The sequence below is a fragment of the Lineus longissimus genome, chromosome 2 (genome assembly GCF_910592395.1).
Source record: "Lineus longissimus chromosome 2, tnLinLong1.2, whole genome shotgun sequence".
Taxonomy (NCBI): Eukaryota; Metazoa; Nemertea; class Pilidiophora; order Heteronemertea; family Lineidae; genus Lineus; species Lineus longissimus.
In genome coordinates, this window is record NC_088309.1 from 18,897,952 (window position 1) to 18,919,000 (window position 21,049).

Genomic DNA, 21,049 nt, shown 5'->3' on the forward strand with positions numbered 1-21,049 from the left:
CAGTTACGCTCAAAGGTACGTGCGACCTACGCGCTGAGTAGCGCGTCAATGGCACGCCACTGACGCGAATTAAGGGATGTCAATTGTGATTTGGACAGTACACAAAAGTAGTGAATCCATGATTTATACTTTATCTTGGAGGAAACTTTGGCCCCGAAAGATCACCTACTCGGCTAGTAATAGTCGCCCTCTTTATTCAATGGGGACTGGTCTGACCAGGAACCAATCCTCTGGGGAAAGGCGCTGATATTTATCTCGAGTATCGATCCCGTCACCGCCGTCATAGCCTGAGGGTCACTAACCTCTGAGTACATAAGGTACTCGTAGCATTAGCTCGATGAGGTCAACCCATATCGAACCGGGTCACAAAAGCGCCAAGAAAACAAGTGATTAGTGTTGCCGAGACCTGCGATCATGATTTCCCGTACAACAAAATCTCTCATTTGCGGCGATTATCGCAGGTGCCTGAGACAAGACTCGGCAATTGCCGCGATCATTATTTTACGCCGCGATTACTTTTTTACCTACAGACGAGGGATTGCTTTATTGCTCATCACAGCAGTTATTGTCGCAGGTTGTGCAACAAAAATCTTTCGTTTGTAAGGCACTTTACCATGGCGCACATAAGGTCCTGTGAACCCTTCAGGGAAGACATTAGTACCCAATCCTTAAAAAAAGCAATGAAAGCGTTACTCTAGCTGTATTAAAGCTGGGATGGTGTATCAATTCGAGTTGGGTTAATAGCTGTAAGGCAGGTGTACCAACTGGGAATTGCTTCATCTTCTCTCGGCAATTTTTTATTGCCAGGAAATATTGGATTTACATGACTAGCATTAGAAATGAAAACCTTTCTTCTTTCATTCATTTGGCGTTAGCGTTGTGCGCAAACTAGTGTGGATTCCACGGTGATGACAGCACTGTAGTTTAACTGGGGCAACATGAAAGCAGGGCTATTGTTAGTTCAAATTTGAAATGTCATATTTGCAGCAGCAGTCATAATTTTTAATACAGTTTTGAAACAGACAACGTTTTTTTTAAGTGAACCTGAACGTTGAAACTATTTGTCTGATATAAACGATGAACTTGGCCATTACGACATAACCCTCGCCCACAAGTCTGAAAGACAGATTGATATTTCTTATCTCATATCAGATTTTAGTCATAATTACATAAAAACGGTTGCTTCTTTCGTTTAATACCGATTAAATGGATAGGCTGTGTTGGGATATCCAAAGCCATGACTGGCTGTGTCAGTTTTGCATTTTGCGGGGGAGGGGGGATCATCATAATCTCTAGTATACTCTGGACAGTTTTGCAGCTAAGACATGCTGGAATGGCTTAGCCTTCTTCCTAAAGAGAAATATCGGAAAACAGTATCGTTTTTCTATTTATACTCTGCCTATTGATCATCTAAGACATTTACCAAACAATTTTCAATAATTCAATTTTCAAGCCAAATTCGTCCTTCTGTTGTCATGAGTTTTTTTCTGCTAACTGAAATGTACCAGTTTTGACATGTTCGATAGATGAGAAATAATTGAAAATCCCACATAAATTTGCAAAAAGATTAATTGCATTCCTTTTTTTTCAAATGCGTCTTTTTTTGGGGTGTTTCGTCAGAACTGATAAATCAATGAGAAATACCAACTTCGTACTACTGGCCGACGAGTTCAAAACCCTATTTCTGACATTTCTGTTAATGAGCAACTTGACAATTTATCAAATTTATAACCCTCTAATTGTAACAGACCCTATGATAGAGAAATATACCCTCTTCATGTGATTTAAAAGCCTTTTTATCATCACTTCCAGTATTTATAACGGTTTATTTTTCCCAGAAAAATTCAAGCCAAAGTAAATACTGTTCTATTCGCCTGATTTGTATTCCCAGTATTTGAATTGATTTAAGGTAATAACATTACAGCCACAGATAACTAGAATAACATTTATCAGATTCATCCGAGTTTAATTTCCATCAGCGGCTGTACAGACGACAATATTGTCCACATGGGGGTTCATCAAACCTGGCGTACAGGTTCCACAACGTATGCGATGCATGTTCCAATAATGCACTCGTAATCACTTCAGATTTACAACATAAACTTGGATCTGAGGTTGACATATACATACCCAGGTTGTCAACCGACCATCAAGGCAAGCGCACTTAACCCTTACACTTTGTATGGCAGCAAGACTGGGGTATGTTGAGATGCCACATCTATTGGCTGGCAATGGGGAGGTCGACAGTGTTTCACTCACATTGGAAAATTAATTTCACAACTCAGATTCTTGAAACTCAAATTGTTAGTTTTGAAATTGTCAAAACCTATCAACATGACCATTAATTGGAAAGCTCTCAATGAGCACTCTCTGATAGTATCATTTCTGTCACAATAATTAAATGACTGCAGTAAACTTTTGATTTTTTAGATTTTTTCAGAAAAAAACTGAGTGCCAACTATACAGGGTTAGAGCAGCTTGCACCACCCACCAAGCCCTTATCACTCCACACAGCTTATCAACCAACCTGACACCACAACTCACCCAACAAGACGCCATACCTCAGTCGAGGGTCACACCTCCATGACGGTCCGTCGACCACCTGATACCCCACGACACCTTCCATTGCACATCTTAGGAGGACCGTTTTTACAAAATTGCCCCTAACACAGGTGGGAATCTTCTAAGGCGAAGGACAGAACTGAAAAGGTTGCTTATGAAAAGACAGCTTACCAGGTCGCTGACCAGCGGAATAGACTTCCGCCTCGGCTTAATCTCGGGCATACTGTCTATGCTCGTGTAAAACGGATTGTGCTCAGGGGGGCTGGAAATATATGAACAGAACGTGAGATTTTTTGTAAAAGATCTGCAAAGAATTACAGAATTACAGTAATACAGAAACACTTCACTTACATTTGGGCTTGCTAAATCATAACCGGACCTTTGAAGATATGTAGTTTTAAGAAAACCAAAAGAAACTATTTTTAAGCCAACAAATGAGTCAGAGCAAATATTTTGAAGAGGTAACTTCTGTTACCATGGTCTTCTCACAAGATCGCACACAGCAAAGTGCATGAGTAGATCAGTCATGCCCGCCATCTTGAAAGAGTGCATGCATGCACAATGTGTATGTCTTTTAAATGGAAGGCATGATCATTCTACTTATTTCATCCTGTCACCTAGTAAGTATTTATTCAATATATCTTATTCGTTTCCTAGCCAGGTCCTAATTTTATCAAGCCCTTCTGTTTTATGAAATATTTCTACTGGTGCAAAAAAAGACCTGAATGAAATGAAATGAAGGCATTATAACTGATTGAATTTGACAGAAAATTCATATCTCGTCACGGCAGAGTTTGTGCTGATGAGGTCCTGTGGAAGATCAACATACTCCGTTGAAGTAGATAACAATCTCATCTAGCAGGAACCTGGGAGAAGAGAAAGTTAACATTATTGATTGAAATGCATCAGATATAAGGTAAAGTGGTACAATTATAGTGTAGAAAACACCTGCAGTGCACATGAATGCATTCAGCTGATTTAATTGTACCAGGGCTAAAATTGTACCAACTTGCCTTCATGTAGTAAATGATGTATTGTGCAACAAGACATTATTCTGATGTGCCTTTGCAGTTATGTTGGTTACTTCTGACCAGCACTGTGATCTGTGCATGGCATGAAAACTTTGACAACAAGTTCAGTTACTGAAGACTTGGTGTGTAGCCTGAAAACATAACACTTGGAGAACCATGTTACAGGCTGCATCACACTGGACTCCAGAGTCCGACCAGTATTTTAATCTGTGATATGTGACAAGGCATGCCAACTTCGACACTTTTGGATACTGAAGACTTGATGTGTAGCCTGAAAAATAAACACATATGCTACCATGTCAGAGTCTGAATAACACATGATTCTGGAGCTACATCAAGCTTCCTTTCACCAGTACTGTAATGTAATGAAAAATATTAACCTAAGAATTCCTGTTGACTTGATCAAGGCAGGAGGGCGAAAAAGTAATGACTTTATTACTGACTTCAAAGATCTGCTCCAGACAACCCATTGACTGAATTTTGTCACATGCAAGAAAATCACTCATTGCATGCGACAATATTCAACTGCAGGACCAGACAGTGAGTTGTGAGGGGAAAATAACATTTTGCAAGATTGATTTTATTGTTTGTGGTGGAGTAATATTATTGTACATCAATATCTATAAATTTATTCTTCTAGTTTGTACCACAGTGTGGACTGCAAAGCGTTAAAGGCGTGTATTCACCAAAGATTTGCATGATGCAGTTTGTATCATCCACCCGTAATTCAAGTTTGAAACTGTGAAAATCCCCAAGTCAATTGCATTTAAACATTACAACTTAAAGACTGGCACGAAATTGCAGATGTTGGAATCCCTCTGTTACGTTGTGTGATATTGTATCGCCACGTTGTAAGAAGTTTGCGGGTAATATTGCCACTTTTTAATGGGAAATAACGTCATTATGTACAATGGCGCACAAATACAATATCGTGCAACGATACCCCAATTATACCTGCACTGAAACATCAATTGAACATCACTGCATCAACGCTGAAAAAAACTCTCTCCAAGATTGATCCACTAAGCTCATCCCCAAAGTCAACAAACGAGGGTGCACTTGTTATCGCCAGGTTCATCAAAAAACCTTCCTGATCAGAAAAAATATGAGACATTCGGAGTTAGTACGGACCATTGTAAAGTGTTCATCTCGAATTTGTGAAGCCATGGCATCAATGCTGCGCACTTCATAGTGACATTTTCAGACAGAAATTTGTGATTTCCTTAATCAGGGGGAATCTAACAGGTAAAGAGCATGTTACTTGTATGTGAGACCAGCCGACATCAATCCATCTCCCAGAAAACAAGCCATAACAGTAGGAGGCACTCCCACCCAGTTCACCCCGGTCAAAATAAGCTATAGGCAAACACAATGTCATCCGGCAACTACTTTGATTGGTGGTCATTGAGTGTTCCATGTTGCCGCAAGCAGCTCGGAGTCTGGTACACAATGATAAAGGACTTTAGGCAGACATAACTCAATCTTGCGATGACATCGTCAGACTATATGACAACTGTTTATTCTTTTACATGAATATGACATAAAAGCTCTAAGCTGATGAAACAGTTTCATATTCATTTTCCAAGCGCACGTCTTCCGTTGTAGCCCCAAGTAACAATCACTGAAGTGATGTTGGGATTCGCAAAATATTACACCAGATACGTAGCTACATAAAGCCTATAGGCGTTGGTTGGTAGTGATGATGGACCTTCCCAAAATATTACACCAGATCGCTACATAAATCCTAGCGGCGTTGGTTGGTAGTGATGATGGACCTTCCCAAAATATTACACCAGATCGCTACATAAAGCCTATAGGCGTTGGTTGGTAGTGATGATGGACCTTCCCAAAATATTACACCAGATCGCTACATAAAGCCTATAGGCGTTGGTTGGTAGTGATGATGGACCTTCCCAAAATATTACACCAGATCGCTACATAAAGCCTATAGGCGTTGGTTGGTAGTGATGATGGACCTTCCCAAAATATTACACCAGATCGCTACATAAAGCCTATAGGCGTTGGTTGGTAGTGATGATGGACCTTCTCAAAATATTACACCAGATCGCTACATAAATCCTAGCGGCGTTGGTTGGTAGTGATGATGGACCTTCTCAAAATATTACACCAGATCGCTACATAAAGCCCAGGCGTCTACCATGACTACAATGTCGAAGAGATTATCGCACCTCGGGATCTGGGTGGATTTCCGATAGAACGTTATTAAACCGAGTTAATGATTCCGTCGCCTGAAATAACAATCAGGCGATTTTCTCTTTGCCGTAACGAGATGACGATATTGAACTGGTTAGGTTATCAGCTCTGTGATGAGGAATTCCCTCGATGTAACACAACAGCTGATCTTAAAAGTTAATGTACCACGGACCGTTCGCTCACAAGCCAGCAGCATCACCAGAATGTGTTATAGGCCTAATAATATCTTCACTGGATCTGGTTGTTGCCAAATAGCAGATTTACTGTAAACCCAGAATTATTTGTGGCCAGATTATTTGGCAGTTTTGTGAAATTGCAATTTTGAGGGGGTCATCTCAAAGTTACCTGACCTTTCATTGCAATTATCTATATGCGAACCAAGCCTCAATATATAACTTCATACCAGTCGGGAGGTGGCCATTCTGAGTCAAAACAAACCTTAAAGAACATGTGGTATGCAACCACCTAGCCTTTGGTTTGCAACTTGTTTGCCGTGGCCCTCAATAGGCCCTTTTCCAGATATGCCGGTACCACCTAGGGTCGGACCAACAAACCATCTTTAAAATAGATCTTCACGGTCAATGACGCCAGACAATGCCTCTCGAGCCACTGTCTGGCGTCTTTTACCGTGTAGATCTATTGTAAAGATGATTTGATGGTCCGACCCTAGGTGGTACCGGCGTATCTGGAAAAGGGCCTATGGCTTCCTCCGCCTGGTCTGACGTTGTTCATGAACTAACCTCTCTATATTGTGTTTACGTTTGATTCTCTTCTTTTTCGCTTTAATCTCTTCACCTAAGAAATGTCGACTGAAGATTTCATAAGACATTTTGAACGTCAACAGATTCGAAATCACCACGAAGTAACCTAAATATTCCAGTGACTTCAATGAGAAGCTTTCAATCTGCAATGAACTGGATTGGTCCTTCTCATATCTAGGCCTACATGTTCTTGTACAGATAAAGTTCAAACTAAAACAGGTCCAGACAATGCATCACCCTTTTGAAATACCTGTAACATAAATGCGTACCTACTAAATATATGTTCTAGGCCTGGCATTTGTTGTTTGAATGACTTGGAAATGACAAGTTGCAAAAATAAACATGTCTTATTATTGATTATGAATGTATCTTTGACCGTAAAGGGAATGTGCAAGTGTTCATTTCAACCGGCCACAAGATAAGTTATACATCCAGCATTAGAATTGAATAGCAGTCACAAGCTCAAGGAGGACCTGCTAACCTAAACGCCAATCATGTTATTGAATTTTGGCCAAACAGAACCCCCCCATGAATGGCATCTCAAAATGTCCGACCCCTATCAGGACAAAGCCAGAGCATTTAAGGTCATAAAGACGTCAATCATTAGTTTCTTTCTGACACACCATAATATGAATTGAAGAAAAACATTAGAGACTTCGAGCATTGCATCAATTTTTTATAGGATTGATTTAATGTCTCAATACATTGACAGGGTGCGACCATCAATCATATTTCTTTTTGACAAGTTTCGGGCAACTCGGTTTACTGAGGCAAAGTGCACACTGCATATATGCAAATGATTGGGAAGACTGGCATATGCTGGCATTGCCGCGTAAACAGATTATACAGGGTGAAGAAAAAGAAATGTCACAGAAGAATTGCAAGTTGTCATCATCATCACCATTATTTGGTTTATGCCAATTCCTAATAAAAACAACTATTTTCTCCAAATTGTCAGCAAGAATGTCATATTCTGGTGCATAAAGCTGGGTTTACATAGAATTCAGAGCTCTGAATTTACATAGAATTTATATACCATGTCACTTTACACCCTAATGTCAGTAATTTCTGTTCAATAGTAGTCATGTAGGTTTCTCTAGAGGACTCTTTCCTCTGCTCAGTGCTGACCTACTCTGTCAGCACTGCTGACCTACTCTGTCAGCACTGATGACCTACTTTGCCAGCACGGATGACCTACTTTGTCAGCTCTATGACCTACTTTGTCATCACTGGATCAGTCTCCACGCACTTAAGTCTATTAACAAACATGCCCACGACAAGTGAAATGTGACAAGTACATGTTAAATCGCATGTAAACCAAGCACAATAGACCTAGTGATGTCTTCCATATCAAAATTTATGATGCGTCTGAAAAAAAGAAAGAATATCAACATTGATGAGACATTTAAAAGTGATCAGTCGAACAGGCGTGGCATTTTATTCCTGTGGTCATTTAATTTTCATGACTCCAAGCAGGTGCCACCTTTTTTCTGCTGTTTTCTTTAATTAGACTATTAAGAACATCCCTGTAACAGATGGGAAATGCAAGTTAGTTTATCGAGAATACCAAGTGTGTCATCTTTTCATGCTGGGATCATGACTCGGAGAATCAATTTTAAAGATGTTGAGGCCAGTTAGCCCTAAAAATTATTACCAATGAAAAACTACAATTCTGAATGTCCCATATTCCAATTTATCCCCTTGGTGTCTCAAGTCTAACCCGATCATGAAAAGATGCTGAGGGAGATATATAGGGTTTCCAGAAGCAGATGTTTCAATACTTGCCAAGATTCTGCTTCACACAACACTTACAATACCTCTCTATTTCACTTACACATATCCCGAGTCTCTGTGCTTCCTGACCTTGCCCCACTTGGAAGGCGAATCTTTCGACTCTTCTGTTGTGGAGTCGAAAGACTGCACGCTCTGCTTGAGCAGGGCCCAGCGAGCCAGTCGCACACTCGGCTTCTTTGGACTTGATTCATCCGCCGAATCCGTTGGTTTGGAAGGTGAACCATCATCTGCTAATTTTGTGGAATTCTTTGACGGAGAGTCGACAATCGACTCCACAGATGAACTCTGCCCCGATAAGAATGACCGAAGATTTCTCCTTGCAATTGGTGTGATTGGTTTCGAAGGTACTTCAGGAACAGCATCAGGCCTTAGCTCATTCAAGGACTCAACACCTGCATCATCTGCAGTAGGAGTTCCGGCTTGTTCCGGTTCCAAACCATTTACTTTTTCCTCAGTTTCCTCAGCCTGGTCATCTCCACACACAATCTCCTCCCCTTCCACTGCTGGATTCATTTCAATTGTTTCTTTCGAAGCGATAGTCTGTGACGATTCCGACTCTTTGACGGTCTCGACTGATTTGATGGTTTGTTTTGACGGAGACGTATGCAAGGACGTCTCACTCTGTTTGTAATCAGATGTTGAACTGAGGGAGCTCATAGTGGGCCTCCTTGATGGTGAAACAGAAGCGGAATCTGATGAAGACATACTTAGAGTCGATAAGGAACGGCCGATAGCCCGTATGGAAGTCGCAGCAAATTTAGTTAGGTACCACGGTATGGATTCAATCGATGTTATAGCACGTTTCAGTGGCGAACTCTCCACAGACTCGGAACGGGAGTGAGCGGGGGTGCTCTTTGCAGGCGACCCTGGCAAGGATTTTGATGACGAATCTGAGCTGTGTGGAGGCGATTCTGATTTAAGGGAAGTTTGTTGTGGTAATACTGGTGAATCATGCGGCAATACTGGCGAATCTGGTGAAGAATCGTCCACTACAGATTGACCCACAATATGCATTTGTTGAAGCAACTTCAGCTTCTTTGGGGAATTGGCATTAAGAGGCGAGCCACCCATATTCTCATATGAAGATAAGCTTTCTATAGAAGGAAACTTCGGGAGAGAGTCCGACTGGGGGGAATCTAATCTTACAGACGGTTCGGCCTCCGGTTCTATTTCAGCCTGCTTTGAGGCAGTTTCGGCCTCCGGTTCTGTCTCAGCCTGCTTTGAGGCAGTTTCAGACTCGTCATCTTTCTCATTCAGTAGCTCAGAGGAAGCAGTGGTTTCTTTATCAGCAGGGATTGATTCAATAGATGACAAAAAGTCAACAGGAGACTCTGGCACCTGTTCGAACGGGTTGTGCCTGGGTGGGAACCAGTTCATATGATCAGGAGTGCCCGAACCATTCTCAACAGTTTCCACGGTAGGGGTATCAGGTCTATCACATACAATTTCTCCAGAGCGCCTTCGTCCATTTGCAAATGACTCGGGCACTTCTTCTGACGAGCCAGCTGATGAGCGCCTCCTACGAACAGTGGCAACTGGTTCAGCCACATGCTCCGAGGCGTCTAAAACATTTGATGCAGAGCATCTCCTTCGAACAGTTGGGACTGATTCAGCTTGTTGTTCTGAAGAGCAACATACTACTTCACCAGACAGCCGCCTAACTTCTCCTGGCCGCCGCCCAACAGAGGCACAGGAATCATTTCCATCGTCAGACATGGCAAACACATTCTCCTCAGAGTTTCTACGGATGACGGAAAAAGAATCATAGCCACGCTCACTAAAACCCTGCGCAGTCTCTTCCAAGCAAGGCCCATCACTAAAAGTTTCAGCCGCTTCGTCAGGGGAACGAGAATTCAATTTGAACTGTTCGTACACGATAGTACCCAATTCTAGAGAATTTCTGGAACTATTTGCATGACGTAATTTCTCAGCACTTAGCCAGCTTTTGTCACCGAGACCTAGAACATCGCTCTGCAGACCTATATTCTCATCTATATTACAACACTTTCCATCACTTCGTATAGTCCTGTGTTCACGTGGCAAAGTCCTAGTCCCCCATTCTACTGATGCGCAAGGCAAGCCTATATCCTCATAAGAATAGAATTTCTTTCCTTTATTTCGTAAAGGTCTAGTTCTGAATTCAGCAGGATCATTGGGCAAACCTATATTCTCATTGGAATAAAACTGCCGTCCTCTATTTTGCAAAGTTCTGGCTCCATATATGTCTGGATTTGCATATAAATCTCTTCCCAACGTCCTCCCCCTAACATCACTCGGCAGACCTAAGTCTTCATTTGCATAAAATCCTTTGCCGTCTGCACCATCTGGCGAGTCTGACGTAGGGGGAGAATCTGACGTCAGTGCAGTCTCCCTGATTGGTAAAGATTCTAACCACGACGCTGTATCTTTGCACGCAGATGCAAATTTAGGTTCTAAATATATCACATCTTGGTCATAGAGGGCAGACGCCTCGGCCGACACAGCATGAGTGACAGCTCTCTGGCCGCTGTCACCAGCCGTCCTGGGAATCCTCCCATCCATTTTATCACCATTCATATCCTAACTTATCACAATGAAGGCTATCATAGCACGCTACAAGAGGAACATTCTTAATGTACATTTCTACTCTATTTTCATCCAAGAGTTACCTGACCCTATCACCAAGGTCTGCAATGCCTCAATCAAGCGCCTTTTAGCTTCACAGTCACATTTTGCTCTTGAAGTTTGCCCACGAATATCAATGTCTCCACGCTGGCATTAACTCCTATATCACAGTCACATTGAACCTTGTTCATATTTCATTCCGAGCCACCTTGATCACAGCTCATGTTTTATTCCCAGTCACATTATGACCTTGACCCATGTTAATTTTTTATACCAAGTCACATTATGACCTTGACCCGAGTTCATGTTTTATTCCCAGTCACATTATGACCTTCACCCTAGCTCATGTTTTATTCTTAGTCATATAACGACCTTGATCCTTGTTCATATTATATTGAGTCACATTATGACCTTGACCCGTGTTGATATTTCATCCACAGTCACATTATGACCTTGCCCTTGTCAAATCACCTGCAATAACAATATTTCACTTTGTTAAACTGAATTAAGAATCCTGGGCCCCTGATCATTTTCATAGCTAGTTCTGGAAAGTTTTAAAATTTTGCACTTCTATTGGATTCTTTTGCTGAATAAATGATATCGAACGGAAATGTCAATCTAGCTACAAGTGCCACGTTAGTACAAAAGGGTTTGAATCTAAAATTGAATAAATCGTTCAATCATTTTCATTTTTAGAGATGAATGGTGTCATGAGTTTGAGGAACTATTGAAAATGCCCAGGGTTACAGAATTCGGCGGCTGTGTCTACAAGCCCACATTGAACTGACAATGGCTGCCAGATAAAGATAACCTTTGTAGCATGCAGTATTTTACCACCGGAACAATTTAACGCTGAATCTAATTTTCCAAAGCCCCTTAGCTATTTCATGAATATTGATATGAGAAATCGACAATAATCCTTCCAACGCTGAACACTCCCTACTCCTCCATCAAAAACCACATTTCAGAAACATTGCAATATTTATAACGTATCCGCCCAAAATTTTGATAACTCCATGAATTATTAATCGATAAAATGATGCTAATCCTTTGCGTAATAAGCACTCTATCTGAGCCAAATGATCGCTTACGACCAACCGCATCCAGCATCCCAATCCGTGTCATTCATCATCCATGGGAGTCTGCACCTAATCATATTCCAAAAACAGGCGTCCTTAATCATATATATATGCAAATTATAATCCACATACACTCGAATGAATCGGTATACAATCAGTCCTTTGTCGGCGAGTCATATCCCAAATTATTGCCAATCGCCCCCAAAGGCTCTTAATATCCCTATCCGGACAAACACAGCCGTTTATTCTGCGCTCTTCGGTACGATCTCATATACATGCTCTTCTAGTTCCCATAGATCTATCACTGAAACCGTGATGACCATCCGAGATAAAACGGACAATGTTGCAGACAGCTTAGCTTGGCTTAGCAATTGAAATGCGACAGCTTTTCATACGTAAAATATATTGCTTATCCGGGGGTCAAGTTTCTATATATATCCAAGGATGTCTCTTGACTGTTAGTTTTGTATGAACATGAAAACAGATCACCGATGGACTGGTCAGAACAGGAAATTGACAACAAATCCAGATTGGGAACCTAAAGGACAATTGATTTCAGCACAATAGCTGCTTAGAGGACAACGATGAGAACTCTCAGGGTCGATTGCTGATTTTCTCAAGAAAGGTGACTGATGAAGATGGCTACCATCCAAGTACTCCGAATGCAACCTTGATCCAGATGACTCTATACATCTATAACATTTACAGCCATATTACATAGAATATACTGCAGCCAACCAAGTCAAGATTACATAGAATTTGTTGCACACATCCAAGATTACATAGAATGTATTGCAAATAACCAAGATTACATAGGATATGCTGCATACAACCAAGATTATGTCGAATATATCGTACACAACCAAAATGACTTCATGAGACTTGGAACTGAGACTATACTCTACCCTTCCAATGTGAATGACATGTTTATCATGTTAATCAAGAAAACACGGAACTCACAGGCAGAGATGGTGGAGCGGACCAAGTACAAAATCTAATCGAAACCATGCATAATTGGTCCATTGGAACTGCTAAGAAACAGCCAAGAATAGCTGCGGTAAAAGCCACACTCTGTGATACAAATGAGCCTTTTAGAACCGACTGCAAAAAAACAAACAAAACAAGGCAAGGCGCCTCTGAAACCTTTCACCACAACTCGAGTCCATGATACATGATATGCTTTTAACTGCAGACGCCTTTGATCAAATCCCACTTCATGAAATTTTCCATTTCCTTTTTTCAAAAACACTTGCAGAATCCATTTTTACACCTATTCATGAAACCCGGCACGCAAGCGCCGACAAATCAATAATCGAGAGTTTGATGTATTTGTTTCCACATAGCATTCAACTTCTTCCTACTCGATAAAATACGGGATAAAATACCAGTATGGCCTTTTCCCCGGCGACAAGTTTGCAGTAAAATGCTTTCCAGCAATTATTCAAATCATGAACGAAATCAATGCCGGGTAATTCTGATTTGCAAACGTCTCCAGTGAAGCTGTATATCGGTTGAAGTAATCCATGACCAGGTTGAATGTACTCTTTTTCGCATTTTCTCCTTGACAAGATCGCTGCATATGCCGATAATTTGAATCACCACTTGAACGAATTGACTGGCGCGCGATTTATATCTATATACACAAGCCGGAATGAGACGTTCCCAGTACGCTATTAATACTTTGCCACCCATTACAGGAAGGCAAACTGAGTATCTGAGGCAGCCTCAATGCAGGCTGTCATGGCTGACATTGAGGTACATATATGAGGAGCTTTTACACTTCTAATCCAGGCGGAATTGGCATGATAGTGTCATGCAGCCACACCCTCAACATCCAAAGTGATTGCCATGTTATAGTGATATGCACTGGGTTTGATTGCACACACATTTATTACAATCCACTCGGCCGATGCAAACACAAAGTCATAAATTGACATCATTTAAAAAAAACATTTACCAAAAATTGACAAATGAGGCAAGTGAAGGAAGCTGAGTCACGTTTTCTTCTTTAATTTCGCCAAAGATTCAGGGAAAATTTCAACTGTCGTTTGGCAATCACTTCTGCAAAAGTAGAATAAACACAGACACTTTCAAATGCACCGAGCGAGCCTAGACAGTATATATTTGTCGAGACCATCCGTTATTAAAAATACAATGTATACCACGCTTGATTAGTACAAGTACCAATATTGGCTTCAACATGTATGATATCAAATTCATGTATATCATTGTTCATCAGTCTCAATGTAGGTGGGCCTCCCTCACCTATTCCTTTTGTCAAAACTATAGCCAAGCAACGCAATTATGTACACTACCGGTATGCTAGGCACACCTTTTTTTAGCATGATAGCAGTATCATTTTGACATTTACTGGGTTTTATTTGACTAACGTTAGATACAAGGCCTGGATAAAGGCCTATACCTCCCTCAGGCATATGCCTACAACAGTATAGAGTTACAGACTCGCATAACCGCCAACATCTCCTGGTCCTCAATTCCATTGAAAGCCAACATATACGAGATACCAGCACTTTGGATTCTATTGCTGAAGCATCATTGCTATACAACTGGCTCTCACTCTTAATTCCACTCGTCTTGAAGAAATCAGGGGCAAATGATTATGAGACTTGAGACTTATATAGCGCTAAATCCAACTGGTTTCAGTCGCTCAAAGCGCTTCACATTATTACACCTAGCTATTGGTCTGTACATTCTTGGTTCAAGCTCTACTCTCTGGGAGTATTACAGGTCCGAGCTGCAGCTATACAGTGCTCAGGACTAACATTCATAGTGTGCCAACTCTGCCAGCTAGGTACCCATTTACTCCTGGGTGGAGAGAAGCAAGTAGGGTTAAGTGCTCAAGTGCCCTTCCGAGAATCGAACCCACGACCTCCTGATTATGAGCCCAGTGCTCTAACCACTACGCCACTGATCGCCAATGTTCGCTTCTTCGGCCCTGCACACAAACCCCTCAGATATTCGCCCTCCTAAATGTTCCATATGGGTTTCTATCCCAAAAACCCCAACCATTTTGGTGTCTATCGCGGCCTCTCCAAAAAATCCCATCCCCAAAAATATCGCAGAACTTTTTATTGGAAATGAGGCATTATCCATTCAATGAACTTAACATGGTCAAAAATCTCCATTTCATACCACAACCTACCAACAATTCAATACAGTATGTAGCGAAAAGTATAAAATATTTAAAGCAGCATTATCGATGCAGTGACCATGGAGGTCAACATAAGAGGCTGGCAGTACCCTCAACTATACAGCCACCCTACTTTGCTTCATTGTCGCAAACCACTATAATACACTGGATGAAGTACATTAGTGAGCCTCTTATGAAACCAAAATACTTAATTATCCTTTGATAATGGTGAGTAAATTGTATCGTGGCGGAACAAATGTAACCAAAGTGGGTGTGCCTATCGACCAGTTTTGCTGAGAGTGGTCATAACACTGAGCACAATGAGTCATTTTGTTTGAAATTCAATACATGGTCATGGACATTACTTCTATTTTTCCTGCTTTATCTGATGTCATAGATATATTAAGTGATATTTGGTACATAATGCATCATACTATAAACAGTACATTGTATTCAATAGTTCCAATAAGATATTTGACTTCCCTTTCGGAAACATTTTACAACCACTTTAATGTATTATTCTGTTTAGAATTTCCAATATAGCCTGTCTGTCCTTAGCTAACAAGGGCAGAACCATTCTTTCCAAGGGCATTTGCTATTGTGACATCACCATTTGCTTTCTTACATGTTTTTCTATTACGCTCCTCGAACTACAGGTCTTAGTTTTGGTCTAGACTTTCGATACGTGAAATGTGAGAATCCAGGATCTCAGAAGATAACTGCTAGTTTCAATGTAAGACATGTTAACTCATAAACTGCCACCTAGAAGCATAAAACAGACTTATTTCCAAATATAAATTCACAAAAGCATCATTTAGTTCATCGGTAAATATGACAATATATATACTCAACGTAAACTTCCATTCTAACCCGAGTACAGAATATCCGCACTCAGAATACTAATAAATAACAAAACAGAAACCATAGGAATTAAGAAACACAAATCATAGGCAGAAATGTCAAATATTTTTCCCAACATGATCAGATATGAATTTCAATGGGAATTATTTTCTGAGAAATAGCAGACCCACTGTATCGTTGTAAATTTCACACTCTGTGCTGCTCTGGGAGAGAATCTGATTTTTTCAAAAAAGCTGTTAGTGTCTCTGCATGCGTATGTATAGCACGGAGACCGTAAAGAGGTACGCCGTTCATAATTGCTGGTGGTCCAGGAAAATAGAAATGCAGTTATACACAATGCCGTAGTGCAGTTATCATGCATGCAATTCTGCTGAAACTTGGTATGTATAGTATTTATTTATCTGTCGACACAACGACAATATTGAAATTTATATTCAGTTTGTGTTTACGCAATTAAAACTTTCAAATTCAATTACAAATTTCTAATTTTCACCGAACGGCATTTAGCTTTAAGAGTTACCAGCAACCCACATCGTTCCAAGATAATCCTGTGCGTAGGACGATTATTGTTGATAAAATATTCATGATCATTTATCAGACAGTTCTTCTTAATCACCCGACCAAGAACATAGAACGGGATCATATTACCAAGTCAACAGGTAACGCAAACTTGGACGATGTTTGAAAATATTTCAATATCGACATTTCGAAACTGGAAAATTATTTTTTGGTAGTATTGGCATTCCATGAAAATGTATACTTTTCCAATATGAACTTTCGATGAGAGATAATGGTGAAAATAGCCAAAGACCTGCAGCAAATGGCCGATTTTGTAGCAATGTGCAACCTGAGGTTTATAAAATGGTTATGAAAATCAGAATGCAGAAGAAAAAGGAGAAGTGTGAACTTTCACAGCTGACACAAGTATCACAGGCAAAACAACATTCTGCAAAAACCTTGCCAAAGATTAAGATTTCAACTGAGTATATTATTCAAGCCAGATTCCGTCAATGGTCAGGTAGCGTGGCCACTCGCAAATCACACGTATTGTTCCCCCATCACTAATACAACCTAACTCAATTGTTCTCACAGCTCCCAGTGGTCATGTCCTACAGGTATCCCGCCAACATATAGCATTACTTTTATCATAATTCAATATGGCCGAAAATCCCGCGTCATTAACGATGTTATTCCGTAAGAAACCTGACAACCTGCGGGAGGGGTCAATCAGCGAGAAAACCTATGTCGTATTGCCGGAATTAGCATTCAAACTCCCTCGGGGTATACCGAAAGTACCGGAAACATGGCAATATGGAAATAGCAAAATGACTGACTTTTTGCATGAATGGACAATATTCGATTTGGCCTACCTGTTTTGGCTGATCTATGACCACCCATTGGTCAATCAGTAGGAAAAATTCCCTTGCATTTGGTTGAGTTACATCTACCTTTTTACAACCAGCTTTTCTTGGTCATTCTGAAAGCTTTTGGAGATTTGGGAAGTTCAAATTTCTCGATATCAGCGATAGACGTGTTCCGCTCAAAAAACAAATATTGGCCAAGTTCTTGTAGAAGCAATGAACAGCCAATTCAAGAAAACTAAATATCATTTCTTAACAATTTCACCCCAAGGTGGCTGAAATTGCACAAAGATTTGGCATAGGAAGGAGCAGCTTTGGACTAGTGACTTGGGCTCTTGGTAAGTGGTCAAGAGGTCCCTGATTCAAACCTGTCAGTCGGTGTGAGACTCCAGGCAGGTCTCTTTGTCTAAGTTGCTTTACTCCACCGAGGTATTTGTACAGGTACAGATCAGAGATTCTCAGGTTGTAACTTTGATTGAGCAGCTTATCAGAGTTATACGGAAGGGATAATCCAGGGTTCAAGTGAGAAGTCTGATGATTAACTCGGCCATAGTCGGTATATGGCTTTGAAACCCCAACTTTATGTAAATCTCTTTGTGTGTGATTTCAACCAAAGTAAGGCCAGAGTGGGTGACAATGTGATATCGTTACTCTAGGTCTCCTTTGACAATCACATCTGATCATGACAGATTGGCAAAGTTTGGTTGCCCTGTGAGAATATTGGTCATTGCTCGCCTCGGCAGATGCCATTCCCAGCCAAAATTAGCAACTTTCTATCTCCAAATGAAAAGGATAATGGGTGCTAATGGGAGAAATGGGGGATCCTGATGTTCACGGCAGAACACGTTGAATGCATTATCTAGCGTGATGCATGGGGGACAGCCCTCACCACCCCGGACGTAACCGGACCACAATCACATTTCCAATACGTACAGAAAAGTCAACGATTTTATATATCAGTGATGACAGCAACCAAATGGAATTAACCATAGTCCTGCTATACTGAATTCCCATGGCAGGACCGTTAATGATTACAATTCAAATAAGGGATTTGTGTTTGATCAATCTACGCCAGCCACGGCTCTATCATTCCAAGCGCGGCCATGTCCGATCGGTTGAACAGAGTCTCGCGCTCGTCCGCTAATTCATCATTCTAAATTTGGCCGTGCCCCATCTGTAAGACCGAGTCTTATCTTCAAATAGGGATCAACATTGTTCTTATCCAAGAGAAGTTTCATGCGCAGTTAGGTTCGTTCAATAACAACTCTCGCAAGAAATCATTCAAACATGGTAATACAGTCTTATCGTCAAAGCTTACAAATCGTTACAATCTACCAACGTCGAGAAGCAGACGACAAGTCATCTGTGACGTCCACACATCCCATAATACTCAGAACACGGTGGTTTATGCATCACTGATCTCGCATGGTAGTCAAAGGAAATATGGAACCAAGAAATATAGATCCCAAGCGTCTAATTTTGTTTGCATCGACGAATGAGACCATGCTATGATCATCCAAATAGAAAAGCAACCACAGCTCACGGATTTTATCACAATTTGGCCGATTGCCTCATAATGTATCGACAATGCAAATAGGGAGCTCCCAAGAGGGCCATCCCTTTAGATACTGTCAGTTGCACTACCGTTGTTATCCATTGCTCGTCTACTATCAGACGTCCATGAGTTCCCTAATGCTGCACTTTGATATTTCACCTTGACAGCAGATATGGGGTTAGTATCAGACTTCAAGCTAAAGCTGATGTCACTTTGAAAAGTTTCATCTAGGCAGCTAGTACATCGTAGCTATGAAACCGAAGTTTAAACTATTTTACTGCATAAAAAGTTTAGGAACATACCTAAGCTTTCGAATCTGTTTAGAACCTTCTGGAGCTTACCTTTATATACATGTTTTCCACAGAAGCCATGCATGTATTTCCCCACTTTTGTTTGAACATCAATGTCAATGAGGAATCATTCTATTTCGAAACCCCACCCGAGGTGATAACCTTAAAATATTTAAATTTCAAACACATTTTTTCTCTACAAATAACCAATTAGCCTCACTGGTATCCCAAATTGCCTTTAGTTATTTACAACCACAAATGAACAGCTATTTGGCCCCAGGATATTTAAAACATTAGCCGCACTTACACCACCTGAAAATGGACCACCAATCTTGGTTCGGGAACCAATGCCGCACCATCGAAAATCCACCAAGCGCTTACACCAGCGCTGCAGCTAGTTATAAAATCCGGCTACAGATGGCGCGCAAACAATAAGCAGAACGCGGAAAGCCTTGGCAGAAAGCGCCATTTCGAAAGCGCCGCCTGGAGCCGAACCATCTAACTAGCTAATTGCCGAACCATTTGCGCGTACACCACGACAAAGCCGAGCTTTTAACAAGCCGGGCGAATTTGGACCATCAAGCTTGGTGGGACAAATTCGCTCGGCAATTTGTATCGGCAATGGATTGCCGAACCAATTTGTCGCGGCAATGTGGTGGTGTAAGTGCAATTGGTCCACCAATATTTCGTGGTGTAAGCGCAGCTATACTCAGCGCCTGTCAGCACCAGATTAAAAGATCAGAGGCAAGCACAGACCATAAAGGATGTTCTCCAGCAACTCTCGGGGGTTCACACATTTTCGTAAGCCAGGCTCAAGCGGAAATTTGACTTAACATTCCTCAAGTTGCCACTCCTATGAGCTATCTAAAAAAATAACACCTCCATGGTGACCTTCACATAAACCAATGAGACAGTTTTTCATCAAAGTTCAAGTTAATTATTAACGAAGTTCACAGACCCACCGGAGGCAGATGTATCATATCTATAGCATTACTAGGTGTTCCTGAATATATCTGACATTTTTATAATCTAATATAGCCATGATATAACAAAGATAACAATTTAATTGACATCCTAGCACGTTTCGAAAAGTATGGTCACACTGGTTAAACTATCAATGTGTTATGCAACCATAATGAAACTTTCATCAGATTTATCATACTAGAAGTAAGAAATTAACATCATTTTCATTATGAAATGACAGAAATCAAAAGTGTTAAACAAAGTTTGAACCACCTTAGACACAGCTTATGGGAAAACCAATCACCAAAATCAAAAGTGTCGAAATGCATTTTGGTACACCTAGTATATCTATCCGTAGACAAAGACAGCTTAACCTAAAACCAAAGATCAAAATCAGGAGTGTCAAATACATTCTGGAACACCTACATGTAGTACATCTATATCCACACACAGCTGAGGGTAAAACCACTTATGAAAACCAAAAGTGTTAAATTTATTCGAGAACACCCAGTACATCCATATCCAGACACAGCTCACGGGAACCAATGATCGATTGTTGGTTATGTACCACAGTCTCAATATTACAATGGAAAACTAACAGAAACGTTTAATGAATGCTGAATTATCTATCTCTTCTACTTGAGGGACTTTTATGTTATCTCATCCAAGAGGCCAGCTATTACAGTCAGATTTGTTGTGTTATCGAACCCTCGGCAACTCCAGGATTAACCATCTTGCTACCAATAGTATTCTGCTTACAGAGGTGTCCACTAAGGGGAGGTTCCTCTGTATACATCCTTGGCAAGGAGTTGCAGACTGTTTT

The 21,049-nt window shown here is 40.8% G+C and overlaps 2 protein-coding genes across 3 annotated transcripts in view; one reads left to right on the forward strand and one right to left on the reverse strand.

The window, feature by feature from the left end:
- Positions 1-21,049, forward strand: part of LOC135482724 (integrator complex subunit 3-like) — a 414,475-nt gene that overhangs the window by 94,711 nt on the left and 298,715 nt on the right. The gene's annotated exons all lie outside the window — the stretch shown is intronic.
- Positions 1-21,049, reverse strand: part of LOC135482719 (protein unc-13 homolog B-like) — a 220,494-nt gene that overhangs the window by 58,972 nt on the left and 140,473 nt on the right. Inside the window, exons 1-2 of one of the 2 annotated variants that reach the window (XM_064763022.1) lie at positions 8,403-9,872; positions 2,734-2,824 (exon numbers count right to left, since the gene is read on the reverse strand). In XM_064763022.1, the coding sequence (XP_064619092.1) occupies positions 2,734-2,824; positions 8,403-9,739 (1,428 nt within the window). In that variant the 5' untranslated portion in view covers positions 9,740-9,872. Of the gene's footprint in view, positions 1-2,733; positions 2,825-8,402; positions 9,873-21,049 lie in introns of those variants that run through there. The other variant, XM_064763021.1, reaches the window with a different exon arrangement.